Below are 20,581 nucleotides of genomic sequence, written 5' to 3' on the forward strand. Positions count from 1 at the left end.
TGGAAATCCCGTTGTACTTTCTTCCGCCATTACAAGCTAGATCTAGACTCCAAGGATCAACTATCCTTTGGTAGGAAAGTTTTACAGGCGGTTATCCCTCCCTATTCTGGTTCTATTCTAGTCTTCTCTCAAGGGTGCTGTCATGGGCATAAGGGAAATATAAGATTACACTCACCGGTAATCACTTTTCCATGAGCCCATGACAGCACCCGCTACTTATTCCCTCCCCCAAAAAAAAGAAATAAAAAAAATCATAATTCAAAAAGAGTTTTTGGATGTTGTATATGTTTTGGGACAGGTTCTCACAAATAACTGGTGGATAGAGGCCGGGTCCCTCCTTAAGAAGCTCTCCACGGAAGTTCCTGTTTGCTGTCCTGGATGGAGGCGGGCTCTCAGGGGTGCTGTCATGGGCTCATGGAAAAGTGATTATCTGTGAGTGTAATCTTCTATTTCAGGCAGGCTTATCAAGCTACCTAAAATGATTTTTCCCAGAGTAAACCTTCCCCCACCAACTCCTCTGGGCTAAACTTTATCCTCTAGTAGTCCCAAGCAGATCAGTCGGCACCACTCCTATCTGTTCAATAATGGCTGAAATCCTACTTATCACAATCAACTACCTTATGTGTCACCCCCAATTCCTCATTGATTGTAAGCTCTTCCGAGCAGGGCCCTGACTCCTCGTGCTTCAGTTGCATACTATCCATTTTTTTGTTTGTTTAGTATATGAACCCTATGAACTTGTAAAGCGCTGCGGAATATGGTGGCGCTATATAAGTACATTTTTTTATTATTATTATTATTATTATTATTACAAGCTGGTGCAGCATGCAGTGCTATTTTTTTTCTGGTAAAATGACCGGCAGCATAATGAAAACCCCTCAGACTGCATAGCAGTCCATCATCTGATGTATTGGGCACCCTTTAATAAAATGATTAGCGGTGTGATTAATAGAAGTTTTATATTTCATTGTTTCCATTTGTTTCACTTCTTGCAGACATCACCCTCTTGGGTTTGGAGATCAGTCTGCTGACCATGCAGCGTGGAGAACTGTCTCGGTTCCTTTTTTCTCCAAAATATGCGTATGGGGAAATGGGATGTCCTCCTCTTATACCGTCCACTGCCACCGTTCTTTTTGAAATAGAGTTATTGGACTTCCTGGATACAGCAGAATCTGATGAATTTTGTAATTTACCTCTGGTATGCCTCATAGGTAATCACTATATTATTTTTGGATTTTTTATTAAAAGCAGTGTAAGTAGGAAAAATTCTTTGTTGCAGCTCCTACAGTCAGCATTCCCCATCGAAAAGGTCCTGAAAACGGCTACTACGGAAAGGCAGTTTGGAAACTACCTCTTCAAACGGACCAGGTTTTATGATGCTAAAGATAGATATAAACGGGTAAGTTGCACTGCAGGGGTAGTAAGTACATTCGGCAGGATGGTTTGCAAAGGCATACAGCAGTGATGACAGTCCTGATACGGCAATGGCAAAAAAAAATTACTAATATTTTCCTGTAGACCCATACCATTTTAAGTTGACAAAATAAAAAAACTCATTTGGACACTGCAGAAAATGTCCACGACAGAATCCACACAACGTGCCGATTTTAAATCTGCAGATTGTCAATTCATGTTGTAGGTTTTCACTGCTTTGTCAATTTCAAGCCATTGCAGTGCTGAGGGTGAAATCCGCAGCAAACCTGCAGCATTTATGTTCTGAATGCCGCATCATTCCACAGTGGACCTGTCTCATGTACATTTACCTGGGATATGACTAAGGCCTAAGTGTCTGAAACGCATAAACTGGTGTTGGAGTGTGAGGTTTGATCCACATGCTGTAATTTTGCTACCACGAAAAAAGAGACAAGCGACACAACAATTATTTTGCAGTGCTGGAACTTCATTCATCATTGTTTCTCTACCAAAGGACTTGCTTATCTGTTCCGTGCACCAGGGACTGCTTAAATCTACTAAAGGTGAGCTGGAATTTTTCTATGGACCTTATGCACACAACCGTATGTTGGCCGCATCTCCGTTGGCCAGCTGTGGCTTCCGTGACCCAAACTGACTTTATCATAGTAATTTATGATACAGTCACACACTATCTGATCGCGGGGGTATTCCTGTGTACTCACATGATGATTTGAACACTCTGCAATTGCACCGTGACCAGATAGGGTCAGGGGAGCCGCGGTTGGCCTGGGAGATGCAGGCGACAAACATACTGTGTTTCCCAGGCCGATCACGGTCGTGTGCATGAACCATAATGCAGGCAGAGCAGTGCTGGAAGGATACTTCATCAAGCTAGGAGATTCAACTGGTTAACAGATTTGAAAACCTTGTTGATGTAATTTGCAGATTTTCACTGTGGAATCCACTTCGAAAATCTGCTTCCAAAGTACAGCACAGTGAATGATGTTTAGTAAAACTCTGTGGATTTAACCCGTTCAGTAACCATTTACTCCCCTCTTTCCAAGATTTATAACCTTTTTACTTTTCTATTCTCAGAGCCAGATCAGGGCTTGTTTGTTTTTTTTTTGTTTTTTGCAGAAGTTTTATTTTTTTGGTAACACAAAGTTATTTGGCTTGTAATAATTTTGGATAAACTAGCCGAACAAAATATCTCAAAAAACGCTATATTAAAAGTTTTCTGTAAAAGAAATCAATTTTGTACAGGGGAGCTCAGGTCATTAGAAATGTGTGTTTGTATAATCCATATGTGATGTAATTTAACACTTGCTGTACCCCCAGAACAAGTGGATGATCTGCGCTGGAGCCCAGTAGTACGTATCGGAAGGTGGAATACATGATGTCATGCTTAGGTGTGGGAGGGAAACCCACACTGAATGTAGGAGGGCAAGGGGTGAGAGGGAACAGGCCTGGAAACTAATGAAAGGAGCAGGTCACCTCCTAGAAAACCCTAATCAAAGTCCTGACTGACTGCAAATATGAACTGACCCCAGAGGTGGGTGAGTTCATACACAGGAATCTAAGGTCCTAACTCGCCCTGTAGGACCTTGGAACTAATGGCAGGACAAGAGACAACCTGTTCCTCCAAACGGTAGGATGAACAGGAGTCTCCTTCAGGCCAAAACAAATGACAGGAAAAAGAGCAACACAAGGAAACCCAAACAATTACCAAAAGGGGAAGAAGACACTTAACTTCAAATGGCTAAGGAAACACAGGAACTCCACAGAGATCCAAACACCAGCAATCCAAAACAAGACTGAAGCTATAGACCGCACAGCATGGTGGAAGAAGCCACAATAAATAGAGAAGGCAAAATGACCACATACAGTCGGGTCCATAAATATTGGGACATCAACACAATTCTAACATTTTTGGCTCTATACATCACCACAATGCATTTGAAATAAAACGAACAAGATGTGCTTTAACTGCCAACTGTCAGCTTTAAGTTGAGAGTATTTACATCCAAATCAGGTGAACGGTGTAGGAATTAAAACAGTTTGCATATGTGCCTCCCACTTGTTAAGGGGCCAAAAGTAATGGGACAATTGGCTTCTCAGCTGTTCCATGGACAGGTGTGTGTTATTCCCTCATTATCCCAATTACAATGAGCAGATAAAAGGCCCAGAGTTCATTTTAAGTGTGTTATTTGCATTTGGAATCTGTTGCTGTAAACTCTTAAGAGGAGATCCAAAGAGCTGTCAAAGCAAGCCATCATTAGGCTGAAAAAACAAAACAAACTCATCAGAGAGATGGCAAAAACATTAGGCGTGGCCAAAACAACTGTTTGAAACATCCTTAAAAAGAAGGAAAGCACCGGTGAGCTCAGCAACACCGGAAGACCACGGAAAACAACTGTGGTGGATGACCGAAGAATTCTTTCCCTGGTGAAGAAAACATCCTTCACAACAGTTGGCCAGATCAAGAACACTCTCCAGGAGGTAGGTGTATGTGTGTCAAAGTCAGCAATCAAGAGAAGACTTCACCAGAGTGAATACAGAGGGTTCACCACAAGATGTAAACCATTGGTGAGCCTCAAAAACAGGAAGGCCAGATTAGAGTTTGCCAAACGACATCTAAAAAAGCCTTCACAGTTCTGGAACAACATCCTATGGACAGATGAGACCAAGATCATCTTGTACCAGAGTAATGGGAAGAGAAGAGTTTGGAGAAGGAAAGCAACTGCTCATGATCCTAAGCATACCACCTCATCAGTGAAGCATGGTGGTGGTAGTGTCATGGCGTGGGCATGTATGGCTGCCAATGGAATTGGTTCTTTTGTATTTATTGATGATGTGACTGCTGACAAAAGCAGCAGGATGAATTCTGAAGTGTTTCGGGCAATATTATCTGCTCATATTCTTTTTTTTCTTTTTTTTTTTTTATCAGATCTTTTTTTATTGAACGTTTTGATAAACATTACATTATTAAATTTTCAATTTACAATTAAGGCAATCCACATATTAATTGCATAGATCATCCCTTGCTGTTCTATATCACTAATACACAAATTTACAATATAACTGTTCAACCCCCCCCCCCCCCCCTTCCTATTCCAGTGTCGGTTGTTCTATCTATCATTCCTTGTAGAAGTCACGTATTCCCTTCAAGGTTATTACAATTTATCAAATTTGGCGGACAACCTCTTCTCTGGAAGATAATCCTTTCATATGAGAGCATGGTATTAACCTTGGTTATATATTCATTAAACCTCGGCGGCTCAGCTTGTATCCAATGCTGCGCCACCAACTTTCTCGCCACATATAAAAGACGCCCTATCGCTATCTTAATTACATTATCAGTGGTCAGTTCTGTAGTATACCCCAAGATACAGACCTTGGGGTCCTTTTGGTATTTGTACCCTGTACGCATTTTGTACGCTTTCCAACACTTTTTCCCAGAACCGTGATAATGCTATACATTGCCATAACATATGTAAGAGATCTGCAGAGTCCACTGAACACCTTGGGCACTTAGCATCCGATCTATACCCCAGACGGTATAAAAATATTGGCGTCTTGTACACTCTGTGGAATATGAATAATTGCGATAGTTTCCCTCCCTCACTTAAAGGGCTTCTGTCACCCCCCTACAGTCATTTTTTGGCTACTTAAAATCCTTATACTGCGATGTATCAATAAATAGTTCTCTTACTCTTTTTCGTTCAGTAGTTTCTTCAAAAAATGGACTTTTATAATATGTAAATTACCTATCTACCAGCAAGTAGGGCGGCTACTTGCTGGTAGCAGCCGCAACCTCCTTTCATAAAGACGCCCCCTCCTAATGTTGATTGACAGGGCCAGCGAGCACTCTCGTCCTTTGGCTGGCCCTGTCTGCGTTCTAAATCTCTCGCCTGCGCCGTACCGGTCTTCAGTCGGCGCAGGCGCACTGAGAGGAGGACGCTTGCTCGGCCGCACCTTCCTCAATGCGCCGATGATGTCACATCTACACCAGGCGCACTGAGGAAGGAGCGGCCGAGCGAGCGTCCTCCTATCAGTGCGCCGACTGAAGACCGGTACGGCGAAGGCGCGAGATTTAAAACGCAGACAGGGCCAGCCAGAGGACGAGAGCGCTCGCTGGCCCTGTCAATCAACATGAGGAGGGGGCGTCTTTATGAAAGGAGGATGCGGCTGCTACCAGCAAGTAGCCGCCCTACTTGCTGGTAGAGAGATAATTTACATATTATAAAAGTCTGTTTTATGAAGAAACTACTGAGCGAAAAAGAGTAAGAGCACTATATATTGATAAATCGCCGAAAAATGACTGTAGGGGAGTGACAGAAGCCCTTTAAAGATGATAAAGGTATTGCTTCCAGTATGTCTTCCCATTAATCTTTTGAGATTTCACCTATATCTCGCTCCCATCTACGCATTCTGGATAGCGGGTGGAATTCTAGTTGTTCATCCGACAGAAGTCCATAGAGTGCGGAAATAAACCCTTTCTTCTCTCCTCTAGAGAGAGTAAGTTGAAGCGCCAAATCACGTTGTGGTATCATGGAGCCATTCTTAATCGTAGTGTCATTTGCATGTCTTATTTGCAAATACTTATAAAAGTGTGCTTTGGGAATATTGAATACTTCTTGCAAAGTATTAAATGTTCGAAAAACTCCCCCTTCTAATAAATGTTCCACCCGCAACACCCCCTTTCTCCTCCAAATCTCAAACCCGTCCAGGGAACTAAATTCTGGCATCATCGGATTTCCCCATAGAGGGGTATACAACGTAAGTCCACTGATCCCCCTAAGTTGTTTTACCTTGTTCCATACTGTATACATTGCACGTCGCAGGGATCTAGTCAGCCGTTCAGTTCTTATGTCCGCTCCCTCCAGTAATAACATAATATCTTGTCCTTGCAACTGTGACCTCAAAATCTGGCTAGTCATGTCCGTAGACTCAAGGTCTAGCCAGCCCTTGAAGTGTTGACACTGAGCAGCTAAATAATATATCCAGGGATTCGGTATCGCCAAGCCCCCTTCCGTTTTAGAATACTGCAATGTTTCTAATTTTATTCTGGGTTGACCCCTACGCCAAATTAATTCTCTGAATATTGTATTAATTTTCCCAAATTTGTCCCTAGGTAACCAAACTGGAGAATTATGCAGAATATATAAGAGCTGCGGCATCATTATCATTTTTATCAAATTCGCCCTCCCCACTACAGATAGATGTAATTTGCACCAGGCTTTAGATTTGTCCCTAAATTTATTCAACAGTGGGACTAGATTCATATCTTCAAAATCTCTAATGTCAGGTGAGATATGTATACCCAGGTATTTAATCCTCTCCTCACAGGGAATCTGACTCTCTACCAACACTTGCGATTTGGGTTGATTATCTATCAGCATTAATACCGATTTATGCCAGTTAATTGTCAAGCCGGAAAGTTGTCCAAACTTATCAATGACCTTCATCGCTGCGGACAAAGATCGTTCAGTGTCTCCCAAAAACAGCAGTGTGTCATCTACATACAGAGCTACTTTGTTATGTACTCCACCATATCTGAATCTCTGTATGTCATGGGCTTTACATATTGTGGCCGCAAGTGGTTCTATCGCCAACGCGAACAGCATCGGCGATAGGGGGCATCCTTGACGGGTGCCCCTTCGGAGTTGGAATTTCGCAGACACACCTCCATTCGCCCTGATACACGCTTTAGGGCTAGAGTAAAGAACCTCTACCCACGAGATAAAAGTCTGTCCAAATCCCATACGATCCAGTGTACTCCACAGAAATCTCCACTGTATGCTTATCTGCTCATATTCAGCCAAATGCTTCAGAACTCATTGGACGGCACTTCACAGTGCAGATGGACAATGACCCAAAGCATACTGCAAAAGCAACCAAAGAATGTTTTTAAGGGAAAGAAGTGGAATGTTATGCAATGGCCAAGACAATCACCTGACCTAAATCCGATTGAGCATGCATTTCACTTGCTGAAGACAAAACTGAAGGGAAAATGCCCCAAGAACAAGCAGGAACTGAAGACAGTTGCAGTAGAGGCCTGGCAGAGCATCACCAGGGATGAAACCCAGCGTCTGGTGATGTCTATGCTTTCCAGACTTCAGGCTGTAATTGACTGCAAAGGATTTGCAACCAAGTATTAAAAAGTGAAAGTTTGATTTATAATTATTATTCTGTCCCATAACTTTTGGTCCCTTAACCAGTGGGAGGCACATATGCAAACTGTTGTAATTCCTACACCGTTCACCTGATTTGGATGTAAATACTCTCAAATTAAAGCTGACAATCTGTTAAAGCACACCTTGTTCGTTTAATTTCAAATCCATTGTGGTGGTGTATAGAGCCAAAAATGTTAGAATTGTGTCGATGTCCCAATATTTATGGACCTGACTGTAAGCGACACCTGAGGCAAAGGGGTGTGGCCATTACCACAAACAACACAGACAGGAATTGATCCACAAGGAATCTGTCAGATCAAACTACGTGTTGCCAGTCTCACTGATCTCCTGGTACCTGTCACAGGAACGTCCGTGACAGCTTTAACCAAACGACTGGCATTCACGTTGGATGCTGGTACCCACATCCTCTCCTTTTGGTCCATAACCCTTCCAGTGAACCAGATACTGAAGGGATCTACGGAGAACTCGAGAGTCAATTATCTTAGTGATCTGAAATTCCAAACTCCTGTCCACCATGACAGGAGCGGGTGGCAAGGAAGACCGTTCCAAAGGTTCAACATATCTCTTCAACAAAGTACAGAGCTTGAAGAAGTTCAAGACGAAAGGCTACAGGATTAATAAATGGCAGTGATCTTTTACAGACCAATAAACCTTGGACCCAACTTCCAAGAAAGTACCTTCAACTTAATGTTTCTTGTGAACAGCCACACAGAATTACCCACTCTTAGGTCCGGACCATTCATACTTTTCCTGTCAGCCATACGTTTATACTTGTTGCCCAACTTATTTTGGATTTTCCGCCATAGAGATGACAATGGTGACGAAAAACATTACTCCTCAGGAATACCAGAATAATCAGAACCAGAAAATGTGCCAAACTGCGGGTGAAACCCATATGCCCCAAAAAACTGCGACTTATCAGTGGACTCCTGTCTACGATTGTTTATGGCAAACTGTGCTAAAGACAAAAATGAAGGCAACTCCTCCTGGTTCTCAAAGACAAAACATCTCAAGTAAGTCTCCATACTGATTAGTGCGTTCCGTCTGTCTGTTCAACTGAGGATAAAAAGCCAAAGAAAAGGACAGTTGTACCCCCAGTCTAGTACAGAACGCCTTCCAGAATTTGGAAACAAACTGAGTCCCACTATCCGAGACCACGTCAGAGGGAATGTCATGTAGTTTCACAGTGTTATCAATAAACACTTGTGCAAGAGTTTTAGCATTAGGTAGGCCCAGCAATGCTATAAAGTGCGCCATTTTACTAAAACGATCAACTATCACCAGAATAACTGTCTTTCCTATAGAATTAGGCAGATCAGTGATAAAATCCATGGATAAATGAGTCCATGGTCTGGACGGGGTGGGCAACAGAAGTAGAGATCTGGAAGGCCGCGTATGTGTCACCTTAGCTCGTGCACAAGTACTACAGGCTGACATATAGTCGTCAACACACTTACGCAACCCCGGCCACCAAAATCTATGAGAAATGAGCTCAGCAGTGGCTCTGTTGCCAGGGTGTCCCGTAAGAACCGTACAGTGATGTTCCTCAAACACCTTGTGATGCAATTCAGATGGAACAATTTTCCAGAGGGACAAGAATCTGGTGCGTCTCACTGAGCCTCTAACACCTTCACCTCTAGGTCAGGGTATAGAGCGGATATCACCACCCCCTCTGACAGTATCTGACTTGGATTTTCAAAATCACCCCCAAGGCATCTGCCTTGACGTCCTTAACCCCAGGATGATAAGTGACAATGAAATTTGAATCTGGTGAAAAACAAAGATCATCTGGCTTGTCTTGGGTTCAGTCGTTTAGCCAACTCCAGGTAAGCCAGGTTTTTGTGATCTTATCATCGTGATCGATGAATCGCCCCTTCCAACCAATGACGCCATTCCTCAAAAGCTAACTTGATGGCAAGCAACTCTGTTACCCACATCGTATTTTCTCTCTGCGGCAGAGTTTTTTTTTTTAGAGAAAAATGCACATGGGCGCCATTTGCCGGTTGACGGGCCCTGCGGTAAAACTGCTACCCCCACCTCGGACGCGTCAACCTCCACAATGAATGGCTGTGACATATCCGGCTGCACCAATAATAGGGGCAGCAGCGAAACACTCCTTAACCGCAGAAAAGGCTCGCAATGCCAAATTGGACCACACTGAGACATCAATCCCTTTCTTAGTCATGTCAGTTAAGGGTCTCGCCACTCTCGAATAGTTCTTATTACATTTTCAATAATAGTTGGTGAACCCCAAAAACTGCATAAGAGCCTTCAGATTTTCAGGTCGGTCCCAGTACAATACAGTACGGACTTTCTCTGGATCAATTCGAAAACCCGAGGATGACAACAGGTAGCCCAAGAACGGCACCTCCTGTACAGCAAAACACTTGATCCTGACCAGATTATATGCCCCCCTTAAATCCAACTTGGAGAACACCTTGGTACCAACAATCTTGTTAAACAAATCAGGAATCAAAGGAAGAGGGTAAGGATCACCGACAGTAATCCGATTAAGCTCACGGAAATCCAGACATGGCCTAAGGGCTCTGTCCTTTTTTTTTAACAAAGAAAAACCCTGCTGCCACAGGAGATTTGGAAGGTCTTATGTGTCCTTTAGCCAAACTCTCGGTAATATACTCTCTCTCTCTCATGGCCATTATTTCGGGTTCAATAAGGTTATACAACCTAGATTTGGGCAATTTAGCTCCGGGAATAAGGTTGATAGGACAATTATATTCCCAATGCGGAGGTAAATCCTGGCATCCACTTTCAGACAATGCATCGGAAAAATCTGATATAAACGAGGGTAATGTTTTAGTGGTTAAAGCAGAAAAAGACGTATTCAGACAATTATCAATGCAACAATCACCCCAATCCTGAATCTGTCTAGCTTGCCATATGATGATTGGATTATGCTTGCTTAACCACGGTAAACCCAGAACCAACGGAGAAGGGAGACCTTCCATCACAAAACACGAGATGAACTCCTGATGAAAGTCACCCACTCTTAATCGGATGTCATGCACCACCTGAGACAAACACTTCTGATTTAGAGGTGCAGAATCAATGACAAAAACAAAAATGTCTTTCTTTAATGCACTCTGTGACAACCCGTGCATACGGACGAACTGACCATCAATCAGATTCACCCCTGCCCCACTGTCGATAAACACCTCAATCCCCACAGTCTTGGACTCTAGGGCCACCTTGGCAATCAGGAGAAATCGGGTACTACCAGTCAAAGATAAATGCACGTTCTGAACTAGACGTCCCCTTTTCTTTTTGACGCTGAATGCATGGACATACATTGATAAAATGTCCCATTTGTCCGCAGAAAAAACACACACCTTTCCTACTACTACTGTATTTTTCGCTTAGGGGGGAAAATGGCAGTGCGTCTTATAAAGTGATGGTGTCATTTTTACATGGCTAAAAAGGGAAATATGAGATCTGCACACCCTAAGGGGTGGGTGCTCGTAGAGGACATGCGTCAATTGATTCTCCTAGGAATTTTTACATGGCTGACACTGATGTTTCGCAGGTCGGTATGCTGCACAGTGCTTCATTAATGAAGTGGGAGGAGCGTGACTGACTGAGTGACGTCACATGCCGGCCGGACCACTGCATTCATAGAGTGAGTACTGTTTCAGGCGATTAGGCTAGTTTATCAAAGGAGAGCAATTACAGTGACTGCAACGGGCCCCGCCGTTCGTTGCCAGCGCCCAGCCCCTCCTCACACCCCGCATAACTGTAACTGCTGTGCGCAGAGTGTAATGGGACACATATTAATAATGTAATGCTGTGAAACATAGGGCAATGAGGGGGATCAGCATAAGATGCTATATGTGTGTCATCCTCACATATAGCATCTTATGCTGGTCCCCCTCATGGCTCTATGTATCACAGCACACATCCCCCATAACAGTGCGTCATCCACAGATTCCCCCATAACAGTGCGTCATCCACAGATTCCCCCATAACAGTGCGTCATCCAGATTCCCCCATAACAGTGCGTCATCCACAGATTCCCCCATAACAATGTAATCCCCAGACCACCATTAGTTCAAAAGCACACCTTTTAGTTCAAAAAATTTTTTTTGCTCATTTTCCTCCTCAAAAACCTACGTGCATCTTATAATCAGGTGCGTCTTATAAAGCGAAAAATACGGTAATACTCTTGAAAGCGGATCCAGAAATAGCTCCCCCTAATTGCATGGGTTTGTCTCCAGACCTAAATTCAGAAGTATCTTCACCCAAATTGTCAGAGGAAGACGATACGTTATGTGATAGTACGTCCTGAGATTTGGGGCCCCTAGATCTCTCTCTCTCTCGGGCGTCTATCAATGCGTACAGAAAGAGACATAGCAGCTTCCAAAGACTCAGGATTCTCATGAAAGGCCAAAGCGTCCTTCAGCCTCTCTGATAATCCCTCACAGAACTGACTATGGAGAGCCCGATCGTTCCACTCAGTATCCATAGCCCACCTCCGAAACTCAGAGAAATAGATCTCGGCTCTCCCTGACGAAGCCCACATAACTTGGTCTCAGCCTGGGAGGTCTGGTCCAGGTCATCATATATGCGACCCAGAGCTCTGAAAAATGAATCTACCGACCGGAGAGACTGCGATCCGGTCAGCAGAGAAAAAGCCCAAGATCGAGCATCCCCTTTAAGCAATGAAATAACCACACCAACTCTCTGACTCTCATCCCCAGATGAGTGTGGACTTAGCTTAAAATACAATTTGCACACCTCTGAACAAATTGAAACTATCACTTCCCCCAGAGAATCTGTCCGGAAGGGCCACTTTTGGTTTCCGGACAGGCCTGGTAGCCACCACTAGGACCAGCAGCCTGTGGTCTCTGGATCTGCAAGATGGTCGTGCGGAGGTCAGCTACCTCCAAAGACAGCCCCGGCCAGTGCAGCAATAGGATCCATGGCTGTACTGACACATGCAAAACAATAACGGTTTGGTGGTTTATAATGCCATGCTCCGGTGTGGGAGGGAAACCCACACCGAACGTAGGAGGGAAAGGGGTGAGGGGGAACAGGCCTGGAAACTAGGGAAAGGAGCAGGTCACCTCCTAGAGAAACCCTAATCAAAGTCCTGACTGACTTTAGGTTCCTGTGTATGAACTCGCCCACCTCTGGGGTCAGTTCATACTTAAAGTGAAAACTCGCCCTGTAGGACCCTGGAACTAATCCTAGGACAAGAGACAACCTGGTGCTCCAAACGGTTGGACAAACAGGAGTCTCCCAAAACACAAATGACAGGGAAAAGAGCAACACAAGGAAACCCAAACAATTACCAAAAGGGGAAGAAGACACTTAACTTCAAATGGCTAAGGAAGCACAGGAACTCTGCCGAGATCCAAACACCAGCAATCCAAAACAAGACTGAAGCTATAAACTGCACAGCATGGTGGGAGAAGCCACAATTAATATAGAAGGTAAAATGACCACACAAGCAACACCTGAGGCAAAAGGGTGTGGCCATTACCAGAAACAACACAGACACGAATTGATCCACAAGGAACCTGTCAGATCAAACCACGTGTTGCCAGTCTCACTGATCTCCTGGTACCTGTGACAGGAACATCTGTGACACATGATCAGTGTAATCGTAGCAGGCGGTGTCGGTTGTAGCAACAGCCATCCGCGTTACCTGTTCAGAGCATTCACTCTCCTCGCATCAGTTGGAGCATGTGCAGTCCCACTAGTTTGGCTGGCTGGCTGATCTGCCGCACGTGGTGGACCCCTAAGGCTACTTTGACACTAGCGTTTTTACTGGATCCGGCAGGGTTCAGCAAAAACTTTTCCCTTACTGATAATACAACCATCTGCATCCGTTATGAACGGATCCAGTTGTATTATCCTTAACATAGCCAAGACAGATCCGTCATGAACTCCATTGAAAGTCAATGGAGGAAGGATCTGTTTTCTATTGTCAGAGAAAACGTCTTGCTCTGCATCCCTGGACGGAAAGCAAACTACCCCTGAGGATGCTAGCTCTGACTGGCGATACAAGTGGGGCGTTTTTACCTGACACCATGTCTGCTTGCTCTTTCACCTGATAAGTATCTTGCATTTTTTGATGCCTTATTTATTAATTTATATACTACTTTGGTGGCACATGTATGTGTCTATTTTGAACTTGGTGGATGCAGGTATGGGTGTTGGACATACCTTTAGTCCACACACAATGATGTAATTGTATACAATGTTTTTAAAATTTGCTTGCGCTTTTTGTGTTTTTTAATAAATTATATATTTTTAAATAATGGTGCAGCCTTGCATGTGGTTTTTCTTCTTCTTAGGCCTCATGCACACAACCGTTTTTTTTGCGGTCCGCAAAAACGGGTTCCGTGATCCGTGTCCGTTTTTTCTTCCGTGGGTCTTCCTTGATTTTTGGAGGATCCACGGACATAAAGGAAAGTAAATAAAAAGTCGTTTTGGTGTCCGCCTGGCCGTGCGGAGCCAAATGGATCCGTCCTGACTTACAATGCAAGTCAATGGGGACGGATCCGTTTGACGTTGACACAATATGGTGCATTTGCAAACGGATCCGTCCCCCATTGACTTGCAATGTAAAGTCAGGAGTCCCTATTATACCATCGGATCGGAGTTTTCTCCAATCCGATGGTATATTTTAACTTGAAGCGTCCCCATCACCATGGGAACGCCTCTATGTTAAAATATACCATCGGATTTGAGTTATATCGTGAAAACTCATATCCGACAGTATATTCTAACACAGAGGCGTTCCCATAGTGATGGGGACGCTTCAAGTTAGAATATACTAAGAACTGTGTACATGACTGCTGCCTGGCAGCACCCGATCTCTTACAGGGGGCTGTGATCAGCACAATTAACCCCTCAGGTGCCGCACCTGAGGGGTTAATTGTGCGTATCATAGCCCCCTGTAAGAGATCAGGTGCTGCCAGGCAGGAGGGGGCAGACCCACCTCCCTCCCCAGTTTTAAATTCATTGGTGGCCAGTGCGGCCCCCCTCCCCTGTATTACATTCATTGGTGGCCAGTGCGGCCCCCCCCTCCCTCCCCTGTATTTAATTCATTGGTGGCCAGTGCGGCCCCCCTCCCCAGTATTTAATTCATTGGTGGCCCTCCTAATTAAAATCCCCCCCCCATCATTGGCAGCGGAGAGTTCCGATCGGAGTCCCAGTTTAATCGCTTTGACTCCGATCGGTAACCATGGCAACCAGGACGCTACTGCAGTCCTGGCTGCCATGGTAACTTAGCAATTTTAGAAGCATTATACTTACCTGCGCTGTCTATGATCGGCTCCTCCTACTGGTAAGTGAAAGGTCTGTGCGGCGCATTACTTATAGCACAGACCTGTCACTTACCAGTAGGAGGAGCGCCCGGACGGTCACAGACAGTGCAGGTAAGTATAATGCTTCTAAAATTGCTAAGTAACCATGGCAGCCAGGACTGCAGTAGCGTCCTGGTTGCCATGGTTACCGATAGGAGTCCCAGCAATTAAACTGGGACTCCGATCGGAACTCTCCGCTGCCACCAATGATGGGGGGGCGGGATTTTAATTAGGAGGGGGGCAGAGGTGAGGCCGCACTGGCCACCAATTAATTAAATACTGGGGATGGAGGGGGGGCCGCACTGGCCACCAATAAATTAAATACAGGGGAGGGAGGAGGGGGCCGCACTGGCCACCAATGAATTAAATACAGTGGAGGGAGGGGGGGGCCGCACTGGCCACCAATGAATGTAATACAGGGGAGGGGGGCCGCACTGGCCACCAATGAATGTAATACAGGGGAGGGAGGGGGGTCCGCACTGGCCACCAATGAATGTAATACAGGGGAGGGAGGGGGGGCCGCACTGGCCACCAATGAATGTAATACAGGGGAGGGAGGGGGGTTCGCACTGGCCACTAATGAATGTAATACAGGGGAGGGAGGGGGGGCAGCACTGGCCACCAATGAATTTAAAACTGGGGAGGGAGGTGGGTCTGCCCCCTCCTGCCTGGCAGCACCTGATCTCTTACAGGGGGCTATGATACGCACAATTAACGCCTCTGTGTTAGAATATACTGTCGGATCAGATCTGAAAAAGCTTTTATGCAAACAGATCTGCGGATCCGTCTGTGTAAAGGAAACCTACGGATCACGGACGCGGATGACAATCTTGTGTGCATCTGTGTTTTTTCACGGACCCATTGACTTGAATGGGTCCGTGAACCGTTGTCCGTCAAGAAAATAGGACAGGTCATATTTTTTTGATGGAAAGGAAACACTGATCACGGACGCGGATGAAAAACTGTGCATTTTCCGAGTTTTCAACGGACCCATTGAAAGTCAATGGGTCCGCAGAAAATCACGGAAAACAACGGACACGGATGCACACAACGGTCGTGTGCATGAGGCCTTAGTGTGATTGGTCATATATTAATACTGTGATTTGCACTCTGTGACATTCATTTGGTGTGCCCCCCTGACTATAAATTCTAGGGCTGCAGCTAACGATTATTTGAATAATCGATTAGTTGTCGATAATTTCATCGATTTAAACACCAAAATGACAAAAAAAAGGAGTTATATGATTTTACTTGAAAAATTTGGTTCAAAAGCCATATTAAAACAAATTTAGGAGTTACATAATTATAAAAATTTTGCATTACAATGTAAAAAAGACAAGTTATGGGGTATCTGTGGATGACACTGTTATGTGGGGGATCTGTGGATCACACACTGTTATGTGGGGATCTGTGGATCACACACTGTTATGTGGGGGATCTGTGGATCACACACTGTTATGTAGGGGATCTGTGGATCACACAGTTATGGGGTGGATCTGTGGATAGCATTGTTATGGGGTGGATCTGTGGATAGCATTGTTATGGGGGATCTGTGGATGGCATTGTTATGGGGGGGATCTGTGGATGGCATTGTTATGGGGGGGGATCTGTGGATGACACACTATTATGGGGGATCTGTGGATGACTCTATATAGCATATTATGCTATATGTGTCATCCACAGATCTCCCCCATAACAGTGCCATCCACCGATCCCCCCTCCCCATAACAGTGCCATCCACCGATCCCCCTCCCCATAACAGTGCCATCCACCGATCCCCCTCCCCATAACAGTGCCATCCACCGATCCCCCTCCCATAACAGTGCCATCCACAGATCATCCTCCCCATAACAGTGCCATCCACAGATCCCCCTCCCCATAACAGCCCCGGCCCCGCCGCTCACAGCAGTAGACTATTCTGGCAGTAACTTTTACTTCAACTTTAAATCAGCACATCTTTATTACCTGACAATGAAGCTTCAGTAACAGGCAAAGCGGGCGGCGGCGTGACGTGCCTGCTCCACCCACTTTATGAATGAAGCAGGCGGAGCAGGCGCGTCACGTGAGTAAGTGACGTTAAAAGTGGTTGCTGAGAACCAGCATCATAAGCAATGCAGCCCAGGCGTTGAAAAGAGTCAAATCTACCTGAGAAGAGTCATGGTTATTCCTAATCTCCTGCTCTTTCGCCCATCTGCTGATGATTGGCAGTTCACTCCTAGAGAGAAAGGGAGAAAACTAGGTAGAAGACTGTCAGTCATCAGCAGGGAGAGCAGGAATTTCTGACTAACCATGACTCTTCTCAGGTCGCCGTGACTCTTTTCCAGGCCCAGTCTGTAAAGATTGTGATGTTTTCGGCAACCACTTACTTTTAACTTTTAAATGACAGACCGCTGAAATCAACTTGATGACAGGTTCCCTTTAAGGGCAAAATGTAGATTCACAAAACTGCAGGCATGTCCTTTCTGTTCTAGATTTTTTTCCAGATTTTCTGCAGATTGTACTTGTTGCTTTGCAAAAGTTGAAATGCGCTTTGAATTCTGCTTACAGTAGTTCTCAGGCCTTTACTAAGAGGATTACATCCGCTGTAGGGGCACGTGCCCTTAAAGTGCACCCAAGGCTTGCTTATGTGACAAATATGTTTTTTTTGTTTTTTCTGTTATGACGCTTCTTAGTGATTCTGCTCTCTGTTAGGAGCAATGTCAAACATTATTTAATTTTCCTGTACAAACAGGCCTTCTCATGTCTGTCCCGTAAAGCCACTTCAGAGGAAGAAAATGCACAGCTTGATGCTGCTCGTCTGCTTGTGGACTTGAATTTGGCACTTACTTATCTGAAGCTCGAGCGCCCCTCTACTGCTCTGAAGTGGGGAGAGAAGGCGTTAGCCATAGACAACAAAAATGTAAAAGCTTTGTTTCGCTGTGGCCAGGTGTGTATATTGGGGAAAACATTGCTCCTGTGCAAACTGTTTTAGGATTAAAGAGGTATTCCCTTGTAAACAAAATATCTGTATGCTGAGGACTCACTTCACGGGTCCTCTTCACTCCCGTACTGCCGCGGTCTGTTTCCTCCATCACTCTCTGCTTTTTGGTTTAACAATGACGATCCAACACAGGCATGTGACCACTGCAGCGAGTTACCGGCTGTAGCAGGTCCAATCTTGCCTCTGTGTCACAACATCATCACTGGACCAGTGGGGAACCAGGCAGCGGCAGTATTGAAGTAACAAAAGATCTGTTTTTATGCTTTCTATGTTTAATTAGCATATTAGAAGACTTTTTTTTATTTTAGTTTTTTATAACAGAATAACCCTTTAGCTTAAAGGGGTATTCCCATATTAGACATTGGGGGCACATCACTAGGATATGCCCCCAGTGTCTGATAGGTGCGGGTCTCTCCTCTGGGACCCCATACTTAGAACGGAGCCCATAAAGTGCCGGAGGGCGCACCGCTCATGCGCAGCCGCCCTCTATTCATCCCTATGGGAGCGCCGATGGCTATTTCTGTAAGCCTCATAGAAATGAATGGAGCATTGGCTGCTCCATTAATTCATTTCAGTGGGACTTCCAAAAACAAGCTTGGCTATTTTTGGCGCTCCCCTAGGAATGAATGGAGGGCAGCTGTGCATCCACAGTGCGTCCTCCGGGACTTTGCAGGCTCCATTCTAAGTATAGGTGCAGGTCCCAGAGGTTGGACCCGCACCTATCAGACATTGGGGGCATATCGCTAGGATGGGAATAACCCTTTAATTATTCCCATAAAAGGTCGGCATATCTTGCAGATGCAAAATGGTTCGTGTTTTTTTTAATTTTATTTAAGATAGAAAATTCCATTAACAGAAGAGATTTCTAACTGCAGTTATACAACTTGGCTCTTAATTTCTTTAAAATGTATATTGTCTAATGATTAATGTGTAGTTCAGGTGACTTGGCATTATTTTTCATCTCTGGTCCCAGGCTTGTCTTGAGCTGAAAGAGTATATGAAGGCTCGCACCTTCCTTCTGAGGGCTCAGAAGTTGGAACCATTCAATTTGGAAATTAACAGTGAGCTGAAGAGGTTGTCAAGGTATTACAGAACATGCACTCTAAGGGGGGAATTTATCATGAGGAGAATATTTGAAGTCCATTTTGCTTGAGTCTGAGTTGGAATTCTTTATGCCACATTTATCAAATGTCACAGGTTGTTTGATAAATGTGACTTGTCCTTAAACCTAACACTTCTGTTTAGAGAAGCTACTCCAGTTTTCCTACTCCACCCTCCTCCTGGAGGGAGATTGCGACTTTTAAAAAAAGTCTCAATGATGAATCTGGAATGAAACTCATTAACATAGCTAACCGCACCCACTTTTTCACCCATATTACAAAACTGAAGTGAGTGGTGTAAAAATGCTAAAAGTTTCAAAATTTTATGCAAGTGAGTGTAAAAAGTCAATCGCTTAAACTTTGCGCAAGTGCAAAAAAGTCGCTAAAGCCCTATTTTACGACTTTTTGATGCCAGAATTCTGGAGTGAAGGTATGATAAATTAGGGCCTAAGTATCTTATAAAATAAACACATTGCAGTTTATTAACCACCTAACTGTTTTGCACGAGTCCAGATTGGACAGTGGGAAAAGTAGTTAACTGTTCTGCCCAAGCTTAGCTCGGGAAGGAAGTGTATGGGGGAGGGCTGCTTTAGATGCCGCTATCTCCTGAATGGTAGCAGCTAGATGCAACTGGTCTTGTTTCCAGGCTTTCATACAAGCCAAACAGGAGATATCACTGTTAGAAATCGAGTCGGGAATAATCGCGGGTAAAACCTGCTTTTACTTTCACTTTCAGCAGTATTTACTGCATCCCGATATCTTCCCATGTACTGAACATATTGCTGTCATTCTGGTATTGTCTTGAAAGCTTTCAAACAATACAAAGCCCATATCTCTAGCTGGTACCAAAAAAGAGATATGAGCAACCCCCCCCCTTGTCAGTCTGGGGGAGAATGAGGGAGCAGTTGCAGAGCTGACAGGCTGAAGGAGGAAAGGAAAAATAGTAAAAAACAAAATATAGAAATGTGACATTATCATCACTGACCCACATAATAAAATTAAGTTCTTTTTACCACACCGTGAACACCGTAAATAAATTCCACAAAATAATGTAAAATTTGCTGTTTTTTAATCGTATCCTCTAAAAATAAAATAAAAAGTTATTTAATACACAATATATACCCCAAAATGGTTCCTTAAAAACCTACAACTAATCCTGCAAATTAAAAAAAAAAATTTGAAGAAAAAATGTAAAAGTTATGACTGCTAGAATACAAAGGGGGAAAATATTATTGGTTCTTAAGGCTAAAATGTATGATGTCATTAAGGGGTTAAAATGGACATGCACCTATGTCCAGGACGGTGGCTGCTGCATCCCGACTGCAAGAGGTTTACACTAGGGTTGAGCGATATACCGCGATATTAAAACGAGGCGATATGGCGATATCGCCGTTTCCGAAAAACCGTGGTATTTAATGACGTCATAGGAGTGGTCACATGTGTGCTGACCTACTTCTAAAATGTCCGATTCCACCTGCTTATGTTCCCCAGTCACTGGCCTCTGCCTCCTGCATTACTACTAGCACGCGGAGGGCTGAACCTGGCTGCAGGGACGAGCAGGCT

At 44.3% G+C, this 20,581-nt stretch overlaps 1 protein-coding gene across 1 annotated transcript in view; it reads left to right on the forward strand.

Moving 5' to 3' along the window:
• Positions 1-20,581, forward strand: part of FKBP6 (FKBP prolyl isomerase family member 6 (inactive)) — a 70,886-nt gene that overhangs the window by 40,558 nt on the left and 9,747 nt on the right. Inside the window, exons 4-7 of the mRNA XM_040423592.1 lie at positions 996-1,198; positions 1,280-1,399; positions 17,670-17,864; positions 18,892-19,001. Of these exons, the coding sequence (XP_040279526.1) occupies positions 996-1,198; positions 1,280-1,399; positions 17,670-17,864; positions 18,892-19,001 (628 nt within the window). The remainder of the gene's footprint in view (positions 1-995; positions 1,199-1,279; positions 1,400-17,669; positions 17,865-18,891; positions 19,002-20,581) is intronic.

Source organism: Bufo bufo, chromosome 3 (assembly GCF_905171765.1).
Source record: "Bufo bufo chromosome 3, aBufBuf1.1, whole genome shotgun sequence".
In the NCBI taxonomy this organism is placed as follows: Eukaryota; Metazoa; Chordata; class Amphibia; order Anura; family Bufonidae; genus Bufo; species Bufo bufo.